Source organism: Lepidochelys kempii, chromosome 8 (assembly GCF_965140285.1).
Source record: "Lepidochelys kempii isolate rLepKem1 chromosome 8, rLepKem1.hap1, whole genome shotgun sequence".
Taxonomy (NCBI): Eukaryota; Metazoa; Chordata; order Testudines; family Cheloniidae; genus Lepidochelys; species Lepidochelys kempii.
Window position 1 is genome coordinate 29446390 of NC_136387.1, and position 20160 is coordinate 29466549.

General features: G+C 41.2%; 1 protein-coding gene across 5 annotated transcripts in view; it reads right to left on the reverse strand.

Annotated features, from left to right (window-relative positions):
• Positions 1 to 224: 224 nt before the first annotated feature.
• LOC140915737 (rho GTPase-activating protein 7) overlaps positions 225 to 20160 on the reverse strand; it is a 171295-nt gene continuing 151359 nt past the window's right edge. For all 5 annotated transcript variants that reach the window (XM_073355942.1, XM_073355940.1, XM_073355939.1 and 2 more), the window contains 10 exons: positions 18388 to 19769; positions 17777 to 17947; positions 16829 to 16988; positions 14804 to 15002; positions 13139 to 13355; positions 10142 to 10256; positions 6377 to 6589; positions 5644 to 5861; positions 4258 to 4431; positions 225 to 1407 (listed from right to left, as the gene is read on the reverse strand). In XM_073355942.1, the coding sequence (XP_073212043.1) occupies positions 1290 to 1407; positions 4258 to 4431; positions 5644 to 5861; positions 6377 to 6589; positions 10142 to 10256; positions 13139 to 13355; positions 14804 to 15002; positions 16829 to 16988; positions 17777 to 17947; positions 18388 to 19769 (2967 nt within the window). In that variant the 3' untranslated portion in view covers positions 225 to 1289. The remainder of the gene's footprint in view (positions 1408 to 4257; positions 4432 to 5643; positions 5862 to 6376; positions 6590 to 10141; positions 10257 to 13138; positions 13356 to 14803; positions 15003 to 16828; positions 16989 to 17776; positions 17948 to 18387; positions 19770 to 20160) is intronic.

Here is a 20160-nt window from a genome sequence, read left to right on the forward strand (position 1 = left end):
CATTTGACTGTCTCTTCACTTCCTACCTGTGCTTTACTGCTCTAGTTATGGTCAACCACACTGGCTCAGAGCCACTAACTGATTTGCCTACTGTCCAGATATCCCAGCTCTTATCTAGCACTAAGAAAGCTAGTAGTGATTCAGAACTTCTACTAGGTGTTGGTAAGACACTGATAACATTCACACCACCCTCCGTGTGTAAGGATGTAACATTGCATTGCATATACCTAAGCAACTCTTTAATCACAAATGCAACTGCGAATAAGTTACAAGACATCATAAATCCAGGGCAAGTTAGTTTCACAGGAACAATTAACAAAAGACTCAACCCCCACTCCACAGCTGAATAAAAGATTTAACCCTAGGAGTAGCACCTTAATTATCTGTGTACACACACTTTTTGGCTTTCATGATGAGCAGCTTATTAAATGTACAAAAGGAATGTTTAACCATGATTGCAGTTCAGTAAACAAGCACAATGCCTATGATTGAGCTCAAGTGACTTAAGTTGAAGGTTACATTAAAAAACCAGTTTCTGCTAGGCCAGTCACATAATTTCTGCTGAGAATTTAGCTTGGCTTATGGCCTTTAGTTAACAATTGAAATGTATTCCTAAAGCTTCAACATGGGGAAAGTAGGCAACGCTCTCAAATGCAGGAACTCTACCCATAACATTAAACAACCACCCCCGCCAGATTTGGTTTCCTATTATGTAAAAAGGAAGTATGAAGAGTTAACAGCATACGCTAAAAAGTATTTAGCTGCCTCTAGTAAAAGGCATAGGTTTTCAGCCCTATTTTCAACTGTAAAGAGGTTAAAATTAACTTCACATCTCCACCACCTTATTCAATAAAAAGAAATTTCAAGAGACATAATGCTCTACAATGCATAAAAGTCTACATCTTATAAAATACTTAATGCGTATTTGGAAAAATACCATGTTCTTAGTTTAATAATTTACTTTATAACTATAATTTTGAACCAGCATATTTTGTCTTTCCTGGATGTAACAATTGCATTTTATAGCTTTGTATATATACACATTTGACCTTTTAGCTACCTGTGCAGCCAGTTCAAGAACAGCTTCCTGAAACTGGGGGGGGGGGGGGGGGGGAGGGAAGCAGCTTTATAAAATTACTATTTTACATTACATTTATATGCCATTACAAATTACTTCTTGGTTTATTAGTTTTAAAATATAGGCAAGTCTCTTGAGTCTGTAGCTTTTAAAATGATAGCAGAGGAGCAGTTCATTCCTCAGCACCAGCCTCTGTTTAGAACCAGGTGCTTTAGATTTTCGTTTCCTTTGTGTCATTACTGAGAGGTTTGAAGGAGTCTTTTATCCTCATCAGTTCTGCAGCACACATATGACCAAAAACCCTGTTGTACCATTCTGTTGTTCGTCCCCTGTAAACCAAGAAGTCAATATATTAGTAGCCCTTAAAAGATATTTAAACAGGACGAAGCAATTCATTTTCTTTCTGTTCACTACCTTCTTTATTTATAAGCACATACACACCTAATCGTTATTAATCATTTGTACTGCAGTAGTGCCTACATGCCCTCACCCTCACTGTATGTGTGTACATACAAAAGGCCAACTCCTCCCTGTAAAATAGCCTAAAGAGTAGTTTGGCTAGGTCTGGGAAAGAGGGGGTTTTAATGCAAAAATGCCCTAATTCCAGTGGAGAAATATTAGAAGAGGTTCATTTTCTTACCACACCTAGGTTATAGTAGAATTTTTGACTGGTCATTGTGGTGTTAGACATTAATGACATTTTGCTAACTGCTGCAAATCTCTTTCCAGTGGGTGCTGGGGGTATCTCCATCAAACCTTCCCAAATGAGCCATCATTTCTGCTCTTCCTCCAAGAAACAAAGTTTTTGTAGATGTTGGTAATATTTAATAATCTTTAATTCAGGTGCCATGGTCTACTATTTCAGAAGTAACTAATGGCCTTTGGGTGCGCACCATGATGTGTCAGAAAGTGTTGAGCATCCATTCTCTAAGCCATCAAGGCTTAAGGTGTTTTACGCTGAGCACCCACTTGCAGAGGGAGCGGCTATCACTAGTCACTTTTTGACAATGTAAGTGTGTTGCCATTATTATAGTGCTGCAGGTAACAGATAAACCACAAAAAAACTAAGCAAAACCTCAGTCCTCCACCTACAGTAGATCCACCATGCCTTAGCCTAGATCAGAGATGTAGCTCACACTCCAATGCATAGGATCAGGACATCTGGCAGACATATGTCAGCTGTCATTTAGGACATCAGAGCTAGGTGCCAAATCCTCAGATGCTGACAGCTGTAATTCCTGCTGAAGTCACTGATATTTCAAAGGAAGATACTCGCTCAGCACCTCTTGGTATTTAGACCCTCATAATTCAGCCACATGGATTCCTGTGATGTTGAATGTTCAGCAGTGCGTAAATAGCTAAATACTATTAGCATTCACACCCTGGGGTCTCTCTGGGAACATGCCATTTAGGAAACAAACTCCTGATGAGGAAGGCCCAAAAATTTAAAGCAAAGTGCATTAAGGAATTCCTTTCCAGTCACCTTTTCCCCCCTGATCACCTCACTCTCTGCCCTAAACTTGTAACTGAATCACTTATACAGTGACTCCTCTGCTTACTCAAACTAGGTTTATCCAAATGGTGTCCTCATTAAGGCAAGTAATTGCAAAGTAATTAGATATTTACACAGTGATTGCAGCCATTCCCCAAGAGAGATCCACTTGTTTTTCTGTTCAGTGACATTGGTGGCTATTTCACAGCGTGATGGAGACTGTTTAGCCAAAGTGGTGCCACTTTACTTGGGACTCTCAATTAACTAAAACCTAAAGGGGTGAAACAAAATGTAGCAATTCAAGTCCACTGGACATTTCACAGTATCCTCAAAGTTGGCTCAAATTTCTGGAAGCTTTTCAGAGCTCAGATGGGAGGAGAGTCATGCACAGAGGGTAAAGCACACATGAAAAAGAGAGACTACGGTATAACACTGTGCCTCAAATGTTTTTAAAAATTGAGACATGAAATTTGAAGTTGACCCTTCCATCTCTCCAGCAAGACCTTACAGAATAAGTCACATTTTTTGGCAGCATTGGGGTTACTAGAATTCACTGTTCTTATGAGTGAAATCTAACTTTCCTCCAACATCATAGGACTTGAGTCTCTTCCACCAGCTTATTTATTTTGAAACACCATGGAGAAAAAAATCCCTCTACACATAATACCCCATTAGCCTGCCTTTGATTAAACTGTGTACTATATCCCCCTCTACAGGTCAGAAGCAAAGCATATCCTGCAAAACAACTACTTTGTGCATGATTGAAGCTCCCACTTAACCAAACATTCTGCATGTGCCCCAAGATGTTAAAATATTGGGGGTTAACCTGTACCTGTTTGTTGTTTTAGGGAGAAAGATTAACAAGAGTTATCCTGGTTTATAGAAATCTAGCTAACATGCAGCCCCCCTTTGTAACTTACGAGAATGTGCATTGGCTCCACCAGCAGAGAATGTGAAGCAGTCATCTTTCCCAGCTTCTAGATATTCAGCATTGGATTATACCAGTTGCTTGCTGTTTTCTACCTCTCTCCCCGTAAACCCACACAGATCATTGCAGCCACAAATAGGGCAGAACTATTATAAATAGCTCTCTAACAGCACACAACACTGTGCGACAGCTTCAAGACAGGATGTGATGAATAGTTCTAGTACTCATTGTTTGAGGCAATTAAGATAAAATTCACAGTAAAAAAAAAATCTCAGTAAAAGATTATGTGGGGTGTTAAATACCATCTGTCCCAATACCAAATAGTTTTGTTTTTGATACTCTGGGGGAACAGAATACTTCTCTACAGCGAGCACAAACTCAAACCTGTGGTAGACAACCCCACTTGGCAAAGATGTCTATGTGAATACACAAAATAAATCAACAGGCACTTCTTATCCAAAGACTTCAAAGTGTTTTTACTCAGGTGAGGAAGTAGCATTATCCTAATTTCACAAGGGGGAACTTTTACAAGGAAGAGAGGTTTGCCCTAGATCATCCAGCAAGTTAGCAGAGCCAGGAATCGAGCCCAGACCGCAGCCTCGGGCCCTCTCCACTTGAGTGCTAAGTATTATTTTATGTTAATTTCCTCTACGTTACTGTAGAATGTGTGTGACAGAACATACTGGTGGCTGGAAAGGTATGCTCAGGACCCAGCAGCTCCATAGGGCTAAGGTAAAGAAGCATAAACTAAAATGATACCTCGTGTCTGTCCGGCAGACGTGAGTCACTTTGGATTTCTGGGAGCCAGCTGGTTCTATGAGATACTGACACAAAAGGACATGGGCCAAAATCCCATGCAGAGTAGCTCCTTCACTGTCAACTGAAGTAGCTGCCAAAATACAGGTGCCACTCTGGGGATCAGTCCTCCAAGTCCTAGAACAAAGAAGGACATTTTTAGGATGTTTCGCACAGGATGTTTTCACATGGCTGGACAATCGGATGTTCTGCCTGTGGCGTAAAGCAATATTCTGACGGGCAGAGACCAATTCAGTTAATGCACGACATGAATAAAAATCTTTTCCAGGCCTCAATCCATATGGAGGAGGCTTACAAATCCTGCCATAAATGATCTATTATTTGTGTTGCACTAGCACCTACAGGTCATGGATGAGGGTTCCTTTGTCCAAGGCACTGTTCAAATGCATAATAAAGACAGTCCCTGCCCGAACAGTTTACAATCCATATAGAAGAGACATACAGAGGAGCTAACTAAGTCCTAATCTACACTACACACTTACGTTAATATATTGCTCAGGGGTGTGGAAAATCCATACCCCTGAGTTACATAGTTATAATTGACCTACCCCCCTGTATAGACAGCGCTATGTCAATGGGAGGGCTCCTGTCAACATAACTACCGCCTCTCTGGGAGGTGGATAACGTACGCCCACAGAAAAAGCGATCATGTCGGCGTAGGTAGCATCTTCAGTAAGTGTTACAGCGGCGCAGTTGCACTGATAACCAGAGTCCTGCACACACATGAAACGACACTACACATGAGCACAACGATCTGCTCAAGTAGATCCAGGAGCCTAAATCACCTGAGCAGATCTCAATCAATCAATCCAAGTCTCCCGCCTATACCTTCTTAGGAAGAAAGAGTGATAGAATAGGATCTATTCATTGTCATAGCGGGCTAGAATTTACATTTTTCCCAGACACAAACCAAGGTTTCTCGCACTGGGAGATAATACAGCTACGACAACAAACGTTTGCAGTTGTGCTATAATTTTTAGAAGAAAAGAGGCAGGAATGTGGCAACAATTTCTGAATCTCATCAGTGTAAGCCTCTTACCGAGTCTGTAAGCTCTTTGGGGAAGACTGTTATTGTCATATGTGGCACATTTGCCTGGCAAATGAGGGCTCTAGGCATTACCGCAGTATACACTGTATCACAATAATGTACAATCAGATTGGTGGTTAGTTACTCAGTAGTTATCCTGAAACCACAGGGAACTGCACCCCTTTTTGATTGACGTGGAACTGGAACAACCCAGCATCAAATGCTGGGAAGCAACACGCACCAAAGTTGGGCTATAAATTGTGTTTGGGAAACCAACGAGAAAAGTCAAATCATTTCCTTACCTCAAAACCACATACTCCCGTGGCAGGAGGGGTGACATGCTTTCTCTTGTATAGTGATAAACATCTGTTTCATCATCCCAGGTCTCTAGTATTTTAGCCTGCTGCAGACTTGGGTCCCACAGATGCTGCTCTGTCAGTATGCGCTGGAGGATTACTTTAGAAGTGGCATCGATTTCAGTGGATGCCTTCCATAAGCGGACATGGTAGTTATCTTCCACCTTAGAAGACAATTAATGGACACTAGTAGTCTACTAGGAGTAGATTTAGTGATCCGTTCCACCACTCCCTCCCTCCAGCAGAAATCTACACAGCCTTTCAACAAGGTGTGTGTTATAGAAGAATGGTTCTAGGAGACAAAGTGTAGTAAAGGGGGCTTTATAATATGAATAAACTGCCCAGTCAGCATGGATTATGAGTACTCATGTTTCTGGTATCTACAATGAACTTAACTTATCTGGTATCTTAACTTTCTCCTACAAGATGGATATCTTGCCCAGATAAGGGTGTGCCATAGATGAAGGGCGTGCAAGTCACAAGTGGGCAACTCAACTTTGATTAATACTAGACTATAAATAAAAGGCACCAGAGAGTTGCTGCTAGCTCGAAAGGGCTCTGGGGCATTTCCTGAATGGATGTTAGGCAGAAACACAGCTAGTTTCAGCACACCCACAAGCTCAGAAAGGTGCATAATTATTAACTTCCATCTTTGCTAACACCCCAGCATCAGATTTACCTTTTTATTCGCCAATTCCACACGTTCCAAGTTTGAACAAGTAACCCAGCTCTTGAACTTTTCCTTGGCATCTCGCAGCAAGTCCTGCATGGAGTTCTCAAGGGAAATCAGCATGGAGTGCCTCATTGAGGCGGTCTGATTAGAAGTCCTTTCACTCAAGCCATTCTGTTCATATAAGTCATCACAACACTGATCCAGGCAATAGTCGGGCATCTGCAAGGGGAGGGGATGTTGGATTCTAAGCACAGTTCCATTACATTTATTCTTACACTGGGAGAAAAATCTACTAGGATAATGATCCTTAAGTGAATGTGAACTCACTACTGGAGACTCTTTATGTAAAAGTTACAAGCGCAAAAGCAAGTGCCAATGAATATTCTAAAGCGTTCCTTGGAAGAGCTGGACTTGCTAATGCGGCGAGACTGTGAATGAATGATCAGCAATCAGGAGCAGCCCAACACATTTTATAGCACTAGATGTGAAAATAAAAACCACCGCCCTGAGCAATAGGAAAGCTAGTTTAAGGAATGACCTCCTCTCTCAGAGTTGGAGCACTGTAGTGGGATTCCTACATTAAACCCCTTGCTCTTTCACCACTTCAGTGTGCAATGTGGGGTTAGTTGCTTCACACCCATCTGTGTTGAGGCTTTAACTATACTATTTTATCTCAGGAAATCAAATGACTAAGTCCCATTAAAAGTGTATTCTGTCTATAAATGTGTTTAAAAACGCTGCTTATTAAATCCCAACACCTCTAAGAAGAATTTATATTAATTCTGCAGAGACAGAAACAGAGGTAAAGGAGCACGGCTTGCTTTTCTGTGGGTTAGGCTATCTAGATCAATTTCAGATGAAAGCCACAGCCTCAAATGTTCCAGGTAGGGAGGTTACAGCATTTTCTGGCTCATACCAAGAGACAGAGTAAGGTTCAGACAGGAATTTCCATTTCTCAGCAGCAGTTCCTGGCTTACTGACAACAAGGTAGAGATGACTGATCGGAGATGAGATACACCATCTCCTTTGCATGTACACAACTTGCCTGATCTTACAGAGCATGCCTGGGGAACTGCTTACATCTTTTATACTACGCTGGCCCAGGCTGTGGAGCCAGCCATCACACTGATTATTGTGGGGCCATTGGCTGCATAGGAGGGAGGACAGGCCTGCCTACTAGGGAGAAAGAAAAGGAGTACCTGTGGCACCTAGTCTCTAAGGTGCCACAAGTACTCTTTTTCTTTCTGCGGATACAGACCAACACGGCTGCTACTCTGAAACCTACTAGGGAGAGTATACACAAAAGAGAGTTTTCAGAGTAGCAGCCGTGTTAGTCTGTATCCACAAAAAGAACAGGAGTACTTGTGGCACCTTAGAGACTAACAAATATATTAGAGCATAAGCTTTCGTGAGCTACAGCTCACTTCATCGGATGCATACTGTGGAAAGCTTATGCTCAGATAAATTTGTTAGTCTCTAAGGTGTCACAAGTACTCCTTTTCTTTTCACAAAAAGAGAGTGAAAGAGTATTCCAAGGTCTCATTAAAAAGTACAGCCAACTCCATCACCACAAGAGACTGACTTAATGGGCTGAGAATTCTTCTCTGATAAGGAAGCCTCTCCCGCAATGAAAGAGTTTGGCCAGTCTGGGAGAAGCTGTGATATGGTTAATGGAAGAGTGCAGAGGGTTGCAGGTATGCTTGCATAGGGAGACAGAGCTCTTCTCCAGAGCAAACAACGCACAACACTTCATTAGTGTCCCGCTCTATGGAGTCTCCCAAGCTGCTTTGCAAAATTGACCTAGCTTCTCAGCAAGTGAGCTATTATCCCCATTTTACAGACACAATAATTATAGGCTCCTCAGTGGTAGCGACACGGCTGCAAATCTGTCAGAGGCACATCCCGCACCACTGCAAAAAGGGGTTTGCTTGAGTGGGGCTTACCAGGCCCCTCTGAAACTGGCAGAGTGCATCTACATTGGGGGTTTGCATCTGTAGCTACCCCAGCCCAGGCCCATGTGACTTGCCCTATGTGGCACAGCCAGTGGCAAGGCCGGGAACAAAACCCTGAACTTTCACTACTCCTTTCGTTTATATATGTTATGCACCAGAATCTGTTGCAGGAGGTGATGGCTCTTCTTTTCCACCCTGTTCTTTGCAGCTTCTTCCCCCACCCCCCCATTCCTTTTCTATGCCCCCTCCCCACCCCCATACTGCAACATTTCTTTCCCATGCTCACCCTTCAAATACAGGCCAACACTGAACCTGGATGCCTAAGCCAAGGGAGAAGAAAAGGAGGACTTGTGGCACCTTAGAGACTAACCAATTTATTTGAGCATAAGCTTTCGTGAGCTACAGCTCACTTCATCGGATGAAATAAATTGGTTAGTCTCTAAGGTGCCACAAGTACTCCTTTTCTTTTTGCGAATACAGACTAACATGGCTGTTACTCTGAAATAAGCCAAGGGAGGAGGCTGGAGGGACTGGAACATCCCACCCTCCTTGCCTGTGAAGGTATTTTGGAAAGCTCCAATGGCCCTCCATGAAGCTGAAGTTTTTTCAACGGGCCATTTCAGCACCAAGGTGGAAGGGACAGCCTGGCACCAATTAACAGACATGTGAATGCTGCCAAGGGGAGTGGCAGAAGTGCCTGGATGCCAGACTGATTCTTGATCCTTATCCAGCTCTTGCCTCAACAGCGTAATTGCAGACTCCCACGTGCAGGTCAGTTAGCTTGCTGGAGGGAGCTAACCAACTGACAGCAGCCTTCACAGGAAGAGGAAAAATGAGGGAGGAGAGTATGCAATTAGCTGCCTTCCCCAAGGGCTCCAGCGAGGGGGAACGTGCACATTCCCCCTTGTGAAGGATGTTTTAAATCACTCTGGGATGGTGAGTTCCCTTGGTTACACGCTTATCATTAGAGCCCTGCATCCCACAGATAGAAGGGGCTGCTCACTGCCTGCACGTAGGCTACACTCAGCTCAGGGTTGTAGAGATGCCCTACCTGAGTCAGTTAAATGCTGGATATAGAGGATTCCTGGAGGCATACGCCCGTGGGGTAAGCATTGCCAGGTGAGGTTGCCAAGTTATTTCTATCTCTAACTGGTAATACATTTAGAAACGCTGTCCTAAGCCAAGCCAGCTGAAAAAAACAACTGCACAGAAATGGGACATCTTAAATAAACTCGGAGTTGGGTCTTAAAAAGAATCCTGGTTCTGAGCTCTCAATACAGTGGGGCTGAACCAAAACCCAAACCCCACCTCAACCTCTGTGGCTCGGGCCCACCCCCCGAAGCACACAGATATATCCAGAGCCTCGGAGGACTGGGTTTAATCACAGGAAGAAAGAAACGGCAGAATCACATTTTGCCATCCAAGTACTGTACAGCAGATACAATGACCTCGACAACAGAATTCTCCCTGTATTAAGGTCAGTAGGACACAGATACCACACCAAAGCATTAGGAATTGCAAGCAGAAGAAAGAGCAACAGGATAGTTTCCCTGGGCCAAGTTATGACTCACTTTCATCCTCAATAAAAAAAACAAACCTTCAGGGTTTGCTTCAGGGGTTGTTTGGATTATTTTAAATTGTATTCAAGAAACAACAGAAGGACATTTACTCTTGCCAATAGGCAGCAAAGAACTTGCAGGCATGTCCAGTTTAAGCTTCAGGGCTGGAGAATCCTACTGGCATATTCACTTTTCTAATGAACATGATGGACACTTTCCGTAACGTTGTAACATAGGGGGTGTTATAGCAAGAGACATACCTGGAAGAGTCTGTTGCACTCCATTATCATGTGGGCCAAGCCTTGGGTGGCTGCCAGATTTTCGCTCAAATCTCTCTGGTCTGGTTTTCCCAGGCTGTACTTCCTCTGGCTGGACCTAGAGAGAGGGTTAACAAGGATTTTTTTTAAAGGCACAGCAGACTAAATAAAAAAAATTTAAAAAGAGGTGAAACACATCATCATCAGCCTGGAAGCTCTAGGGAATTTCCTCATTTACTCTGGTTTCTGAATTTCTGTGTTACAATGAGTTCTGTACACAAACAGCTTCACTAGACAAGTCTTCTGTCATCACTTTCACATGGACAACATTGTGAAAGCTACAGTAATCTTGAAAGTAAGCTGCATAGAAATGGTAGCCTTGAACCAAACTGCTGAGATACCAAGGTGCACTAGTGCTACTGAGGCTTACCAAAATTTTACAAGTAATACAATCTTTTACTGAACAGTAATTAGACAGGATTAGCCAAAGAAATTAATGAGCTCTCATTGATGTGTTCAGCATGAGTTAAGTGTTTAGTTATATCAGTCACCTATGTACTCTGTCTAAAGACTTTTTATAAAATCATCACAATCCTCAGAAGTGCTGCCATATTGCTATGTTTTGCTAACTCGTGTTACCAGCATTTTAGGCTCTTTCCAGACATAATCTTTATATGACACTAGTAACACTCACTCACAATAGCTTTATCTTGGAACATTCCTACTGAACAACTTTTAAAAAAGTGCGGGCAATAAGGACCCTTGACTATTCCTTAGAGCCTTTTAGAATATGTCCCTTTGAAGTCTGAATCCTAAAATAAAATATTAACTAATTATTTGAACTTAAGATTCAAAGCACCCTTGTTTCTAAAATGATTTTAGGCTCCTTGCTGTTGCAATGTAGAGTTAAAAGTAAATCCAAATGGTACAAACCACTAAACTATGAGTCTCAATCTCCCAAACATTACAGATTGCTTAATTCTGGTCAGGATTTGCAATTGAAAAGCTATCAATCACTCTGCCACATTCCTGGCTCCACTCACGTCTTCTCTGACTATGATCAGCAGCCCTGTCATTGTTTCAGCTTCAGTGTTAGCTCTTCCCAGCAAGAGCTGAGCATCACAGGACTTGTTTTACAGGCAGATATGCATCTTGAGATGCTTTGTGCTTCTTAAAAGCAAATTCTTCACATTTTTCATCTCTATTTACTTTTCTCAGAGAGTGTCATTAAATCTGAAATGCACAAATACCATGTATGTGATATGCTTCCTCACCTAAATGGAACGTAATATCCTTATCATTAGATTGCATAAGATGAAGAAGCATCTGCTTTGACAAGGGCATGATGTTTTTGTCAAAAGAAAACAGCCCTTTCCTGCCTCGAAACAAGTTTATCCACAAGCACAGCCATACTGTATAGGAAACAAACAAGAACTTGCATTGAGGCTAGACTAGATCCTGAATGAGCATTCTCAGAGGTTACTGTACTGATTCTACCTAGAAGAACCTCCATCACTGCATAAACTGCCAGTAAATGTTACACAATTAGGATATTTTAGAGTAGCAGCCGTGTTAGTCTGTATCCGCAAAAAGAAAAGGAGTACTTGTGGCACTTTAGAGACTAACAAATTTATTTGAGCATAAGCTTTCGTGAGCGACAGCTCACTTCATCGGATATTGTTGCTTATTAAAATTAAAATCACTCAGTCCCCCTGGCATCCTTATCACCAAACAGAATTAGTACCTGAGATAGCTACGAGCTGGAAACTAGCTGCAGGAGCTTGAATGTGCAGCTGGGTTTTTACATGTAAATACTAACAGGAGTTAGGAAGCCCACTCCTACCCACTTCTGTGGAATACAGCCATCTCTATTGCATGTTACCTGAGTGCAAGCAGAATTGACTAACCAATTTATTTGAGCATAAGCTTTCGTGAGCAGCAAACTTCGTCAGGAAGACTATTCTGACCCCTCTCTTCATAAGGCACAGACGGAGTGGGTTTTTTGCTATATCCTTTGGTGTAGATATTGGGAGAAATCTAATCTGAGTGAGCAGCTCACGAAAGCTTATGCTCAAATAAATTGGTTAGTCGCTAAGGTGCCACAAGTACTCCTTTTCTTTTTGTTAAATGAGAGTTTTTCTGTGCCATGTTGACTGTATAAATAAAATGAGCCAAAATGTACCTTGCCTGTTCAAAAAAAAAAAAAAAATCTGGAAGTGCTCCAGATTTGTCCCATATGTGACAGCCCTGTCCTTAGGGGAGATGAGAATACATCACCCTCCTGCTCTTCTGGCTCCCTGTCAAATACGAGATCAATTTTAAGGTCCTGTTCTTCAAAGCCCTAAGTAGTCTGGGCCCTAGTTATCTCTGAGCATCATACGCTAAGACAACTCTCCTCTTTGTGGATGCACAAAGTGTTAGTTAACACGGGCCTCGCATATAATTCTGAAGGTGGCAAGATCTATCATTTGCATTAGCTTAGCCTGATTCCACTACAAAAAACTCAGATTAGATTTCTCCCAATATCTACACCAAAGGAGATAGCAAAAAACCCACTCCGTCTGTGCCTTATGAAGAGAGGGGTCAGAATAGTCTTCCTGACGAAGTTTGCTTTTTATAATTCTGCTTGCACTCAGGTAACATGCAATAGAGATGGCTGTATTCCACAGAAGTGGGTAGGAGTGGGCTTCCTAACTCCTGTTAGTATTTACATGTAAAAACCCAGCTGCACATTCAAGCTCCTGCAGCTAGTTTCCAGCTCGTAGCTATCTCAGGTACTAATTCTGTTTGGTGATAAGGATGCCAGGGGGACTGAGTGATTTTAATTTTAATAAGCAACAATATCCGATGAAGTGAGCTGTCGCTCACGAAAGCTTATGCTCAAATAAATTTGTTAGTCTCTAAGGTGCCACAAGTACTCCTTTTCTTTTTGCGGATACAGACTAACACGGCTGTTACTCTGAAACCTCTCATTTAACAGTTCAGCTGTTACGACGATACCTAGATGATGATGAACTCTCTCGCCTTAAAGTATTGAGATGAAACAAGGATGGCGCGAGACAGACTGCAATGTTGGTCGGAGTCATCTGGTTTTCCTCAACAAAAGCAACTACTTCTCGGAGAAAGAAGAGAAGGATTTTCAGAGCTTCCCGGTTTTCGTCTGGGAGCAGAAGAATGGCAGCCTGGACTGCATGAAACTGTTGATCCTTTGGCAAATCTGAAGATAGAAGAATTAGGAAACTCATGAGAGAGTTTGATAAGATAAAACATTAAATAAAAGAACGAACACAATATCCCCTAAATAGGGCATCAATTCCATACATCAGTTCTCCCATTACTCAGGATCATAGAACAGTCCTCAGAGATGGCAAAGACCCTAAAAGCCACCATTCCGGGTGTCGACACATCTATTTGCACCAGTTTAGTAAAGCCAGTTAATTTAAGCCTCCACAAGAGGTGTACAAAGTGGTTTATTTCAGCTGGTCTTAAAGCTCTTCCTGATAGCCTTATTTCAGTTTCTTAAGTCTGTTTAAAATCCAGATAAGGGCTTGTCTATACCTGGAGTTATTCAAAGACAGTTATTCCTGAATAACTCCCTGTTCAGCCATACTTACTCCAGAAGCAGAGTGCCCACTGGGGTAGGCTAAACAGGAACAACTGTTTACTTTAAAAACAGCTTTTTTTATTTAAAATCTTTATTTTAAATTTTAAAAAAAAAATCTTTACCCAGAGATTAGGATATTATTCCATATTCTACAGACAGGAAATAACAAGCAACTAGGACTCCTGTAGTCAAGGCTTTGCCTCCAGGCAGCAGGACACATGTTCCTCGTGTCAAAGTAAAGTAATGTAATGTAACAAAACTCAAGATTTAATCTTTTTAGAAAGCTTGTGCTTATTTAAGGTTTAAATGCCTTTTCCAGGTTACAGAAAAGATTGTCATTAAAAAACCTTGAGGCACCAACATCACATGCCTCCAGAATAAGTTCTTGCTGCATCGCTGTATCTCAAAAATAAATTCAATTAAAACAAACTATTGGAGACAGAACTAATTCCAAACAATTGCAAATGATGTAGTTTGCCTTATGGTTTATTCTTCTTTCAGACAATGTAGACTGGCTGACAGAAGACATAGGAATCAGCTGGTATTTCCAGTGAAAATGCCATACCAAAGAACCTGCACTCATGCTAAGAAGTACCTGATCTCAAGGTGCAGTCTTATTGAAATGAACAAGACTACTTGCATAGTCAGGTGCTCCTCAGTGAGAGTAACAGATTATGCCCTAATTTAATATACAGAAACAACCATTTAAAAATCAAGTCAGAACACCAACCACAGAGTACTGTTAAAGGGAATGTGTGTGACAGAGAGAGAGAACACACAAGGGTGAGGAAAAGAGATTATATTTGTCATATAATCGGAGACCAATATTTTCATATTGATTTTAGAAGCCCATCTTGAGACACACAGGATCTTATTTGAGAAGTGCTGAGCACCTGCAGCTCCCATTGACTTCAACTGGGCTTAAAGATGCTCAGAACTTCTGAAAAGTCACGCCCCCAGCAGCATAAATGTTGGATTCTCAAAATATGGAGCACACAAAATCAGACATGACTTTTGGCCTAAATGTCCAAGAAACTCAGAAAATTTAAAAAATTACATACACTGATAGATGTGGAGGAAGGATTCACAAAGCTTGCTAGTGAATATAGGCTCAGGAAGATCTCGGAAATACTGCTTTACCATATCTGCCACATCAAACGCCGACTGCCCTTCATAAGTTACATTGTTTGGGTCATTTTCATTCATTTCCCTTAAAGAAAGGATCCTAGATTTAACGCCTGATTTTCTGAACAGGCCAACCTATTAAGAGAACAGACAGACATAACCTAAGTCAGAATAAGCAATTTTTCTCCTTAACTCGGACACTGAAGTACTTATGATGGCTGTACATGCACACACTGTACATGGGACATGATTTTGCTCACAGGTACATTAAAATATATCCCCGGCATTGCTTTGAAAAGTCAGCTACTACCAATGCACTCTGATCTCTTTAGAAACAGCTTGGAAATTCCCTATTCTCCAGCTGAACCACACTGGAACTCTTGGTGCATCAGTTAACCCAAGAGTGAGAGTCCTCACTGAAGACTTTTCATGTAGGATTTTTTTTTTCCCTTTTAAATCAATTTGTATTGGCTCTCTCAGTTTATATCAACAGGATAAGATGTTAACACTAGGTCTGCAAGTTGCGAGTGCACTTTGGGTGTTGTGTATCAAAGAGAAAAGGGTTTATACAGAAGTATGAATTTAAATTAATACCTAGGTAACTGCATTAAGCACTGAGCTGGATATCCAACTGCATAAAGTTTCACATACCTATTATTTAGAGTTGGATGAAAACCAGAATTTCCATTTTGTGGAAAATTCCAATATTTCAAATAAGTTAATTTCAGTTTGGAATGAAAATTGGAAATTTTTTAATTTTCCATGAGACAAAAAATTCTGAAAAATTCAATTTGGATAATGTCAAAACATGTCATTTCAATATCATCATTTCAATTAATTTTGTTTCAACTTTTATAATATTAAAGTATTTAGTGTTATATATTTTAATATATAGTAAAGTTAATGTTTTAACATAATATAAAGTCAAAGCCAAATTAACCAAAGTGACACTATTGAAATGACATGTTTTGACATTGTCACGGAATATATATTCCATTTTTAACTGCAAGATATAAATTTGTACACTAACACCATAATATGTATTTAGATCATTTTTTCATTTGCATAATATTTGGTTATACATGTCTACACAAATCTGCAAATTAAACACTGTATTGACAGATCTTCCTTTAATATGCACACAATGACATACAAAGCAGCTCCCCACTTCAGCCAGTTTAGTTTTCAATGAAGACAGTCTTTATCCCAAATCCAGGACTCATGTAAAATGAGTTTTCTAAGTGAACTGAATCTTTTTTTAAAAAAACGAAAATAAAAAACCCACAACCCTCCATGGGTTTAAGTTATACGAGAAAAAGATTAATGAACCCTAACTAGATTTGTGATCCAAACAGTTGGAGAGAGATGGAAAACTTCTAACTTTACAAACTTTCCCTATCCATATTACAGAGGTATCGCAGCATATAGCATGTGGCTCATAATTGTGGGCACTAATCTGCAAATATCTTCAGAGCAGCGGATAAATGTAATCACAGCCCTATTATATGCCATGAAAAGATACAGCCCAATTCTTAGAGATGTAAAATGAGAATTCAGATGTTGCAATGCTTTCAGACTGTACAGAGCAGAGACAAAGGGTGCTACAGGTGTTAGATTTTGCTTTTTACCACTAAAGTACCATTAAAAGAAGGCAGTTTACCCACATTTGCCAAGTGAACGGAACAGCTGCAGGTGCTATAGACAAAGAACGACAGATAAATTTATACTGGGGTGGAAATAAGGTATCCACAAAAGGAGAACAATATCGCTATTCCATGCAGGGTGCCCACTCACGCCTGTTCAGACACCACCGTTAGAAGCCTTTGAGAGGAAAGAATGTCCTTGAAAGGGTTGACAAAGCAAAAGAAACTGGCGGTCAGCTCTCTACGGGCTCCAAGTTAAAAACATCCATGGAATGAAGGGTCACTCAAGTCATACTTAGGTTTGTTTTATATATATACCTGGTCAAGAAAGTGGCTTCTTAAGTACTCCATGGCCTGGATAATGCTCTTTGGAAGCGGATAGCTTGTTCGCTGAACATTTAGCAGTAATGGGACCCCAAATACATTTTTATCCTTATAGTCAGGGGCTTTGATTTTTCTAATGAACTTTGGAACAGTCCTGAAAACAAAAATAAATACATTCGAACCATTAGCTGCCCTTCCATTCAGGCAGTTTAGAGCAGGGGGCACTGGGAATCTCCCCTCCCCCCTCCAAAAAGCCCTCTCTTTATGCTGTGCACATTTAGGAAGGTGTGTGCCACCTCTGTTCCTTCCCCAAATGCTGCAGCCTTATTACACTCATGGCAGCACAAAGAAATCAACACTTAAAAATACAGCGACAGCCTAGGCTGTGTGTCAGAAGTCCCTTAAATTAGCAGGGTGCAGCTCCCATAAAGAAATCCTCATTTCAAGCTGAAACTCTTGCAGAATACACTCCCATCCTTATGAGAGAGAGGCAGGTTCCTCTGTTGTGTCCCTACATTCAGGAGTTAGAACCCTACATAAAGACGCAGAATTGTTATTGCCGATCACAATGGCAGGTGAATTTTTATTTATTTATTTAAGCTACAACCAGGAAAGAAGGGGTTGGAGTGGGTCTCTGTCCTAGACCCTAATTCCCTTTGTCTCAGAGAAGTTGTTTCAGAGAAAAGCCCTATGAACGGGCAACCTTTGGAAGAAAGCTTGGACTGTTATTTAAGTTATCAATAATGCCAAACTGCAGGAAAGGGTGACAGTCCGGGTGAAATCCTGGCCCCACTCAAATCAGTAGCAAAACTCCCATTGAGAGAGTGGGATCAGGATTTCACTCCAGATGTGCATACTCAGTTCAGAGCAGGGTAAGGTATCCACCTGCTTTTGCCAACTGTCATCTTTCCTGAAGTAGAATATGTTAACACAACAACTTACCAGTTCCAGCCCTGTTTACTGGAAGGAGAGTATTTGTCCATTAAAGCAGTGAGTTTCAACAAAGCAAGTTTCTGTATTCGGTTTAGGTGGGCTGCTGACTGGTTATCTATTTGTACAGAAAGGCTTTCCAAGTTTACAGTCTCCTCTGTAGACCACTGTCGCCTCTCATGTCTAAGGAGTAAACATTATTTAGGTTAAAGGAATGTTCTTATTGCTCATGTCAAGTCTCTGCCTAAAGCAATGGAACACCTATGGAACATTTTGTCCTATCAATCAATCACTTCAAAAGTGACCTTTTCCAAGCAGATTTTGGTTGCATTTTACATAAAAGGTCTAGGCTATGAGGTACTGCACCAGTGTGACCAGTTCAAATGAGAGAGAGGAATGAGCCACAAAGTTTGGATCTGGATCTCTCTCAGTGTTTATGTGACCATCACTGTGATACCACAGCACCTAATGCTTGGATCTAGTTGGTTCCGGTTTTTGTCTAGTTGAAATGGATTTACATTTCTCATTGTTTTGAGAAGGTGATTGTGTTTTGGACTGAGGGGAAGTTCTTGGAGGTAGGGTAGGAGGAGGAGGGGAAGGTTATAAAGAAAAATGAAGCTGACCTGTTGGAATGTGATAATGATGATCCCATCTCTGAATCTGTTATGTATGCCAGTTCTGGAGAATCAAGCTCATTGCCATGCTTGAAGTTCTGTTTTCCATCAGCAGCTGGTAGATCTGCCAGTTTCTCTTCTGAATGCTTTTTTATCTCAAGGTGGATTTCTTTCGGGGAAGATGGACACGGAGAAGTTGAGTCGTTCGCAAAATCAGAGTCTCCATCATCTGAGAACTTCTCAGTCCACTGATTGACTAACTTTCTGAGCCCATTGACATGTTCCATAACATTGTCTAGTTCTGAAAAAACATCGTCGTCACTAACTTCCGGCATCTCCATCTTATTAAGATGAATAGGAATGCTGGGCACATTGTCATAGATACTCAGCCTGTTATCTATAAACGACAGAGGACTCAGAGGGGTCTCAGACTCCTTAGAACTAGTTCTAATTCTGTTCCGTCTGCATCCATGAAAGCTTCCAGTTCTCCAGTTCACAGAAGTGTTGTCTGTTGGAGATAAGAAACTGTTTGTAAGTGCTTTGGGGAAAGTCCCAGGCTTATGGCCTTGTGGTACATGAAACATTTGGTTTGCATGCAAATTGATTTCATTTTTGAAGTTTTGCTCAGATACATCATTCCACAGAGAGAGCTTGCTGGAGTCGGAGTCCTCCGCATACACGCCTCCCCGTTTAGCATAACTCCTGACTTTGATAACAGGACTTGGAGTGCTCACTGTGCTGCTGGTTTCAGACTGGCTGCTGCTGCTGCAAGTGTGGGGAGAATAGGAAGAATTTTTTTTCATCTGGCTGTCAGATAGGTCACTAATATCTACACAATTAAGGTTTTTCAGCTTCTCTTCATTCAGTCCCTCCTGAAGAACAGGTTCACCAATAATGGGTTTGGCCTTTGACTGAGCAGCTCTCTTTACACTGGAACTCCTTATGCGCAGTTTCTCCATTTTCTTTAGAAAGCTCTTCTTTTTTTGTGATGGTTTATCCAAAAGCTTCTCCTCGCTGATGATGTTTAAGAACTCACTAGGGGAAGGAGAACAACTGAAAGTAGAGTCAGGAGAGGCCAGTTTACTTGAGGAACACCTTGAGGAACTAGTGCTGGTCTCAACATCCTCAAAAGTCTTAGGGAAGCTGATAATGTCACTGTCCCCACTGCTAGTACTGTGAATTGAAGACACATCATGCTTCTCTCCTTGGTCTGAAAAGGATATCTCCTCACTACCAGTGCTCTTAAGTCTTGGACTGTCTGGGACTGATGCACTTGACCCTTTTTCAGGGAAACCTTCTATGCTCTCCAGGCGAGACCATCTCTGACTGCACCTCTCATAAGCCCATTTGTTACTTATTGCACAAGGTTCATCCTCTTCGGATTCGTCACTCTTAAAGTAAAGAAAGTACAGTTCAAGGGGTAAAGTCCAGCAAGTTTTAAAATATCTAAGATGCAATGAAAAAGGAGGTTTAACTTTTTATGCTTATTTGAGTCACTGCAGTACTTTTAAATTTAGATTTCTACATTGTAACAACATTCAGCCTAAAGCACTTCAGGATGAGCATTGTTTTGCTAATTGAGAGGGTTTGGGGAGAGACAACACTTAAGCATGCTGGTAGCTTTGTTAAAAGAGAACAGAACTGACTGGATAATGACAATTCTGTTTCATGGCAACTTTCAAAGTTTGGTTTCAAAATCTAGTTTCTTTCAACATCGGAACAAAGCCAAAACCCCTGGAACATTTTAATGAAAGTGAAATTGTGTTGAATTGTCTGTTTTTT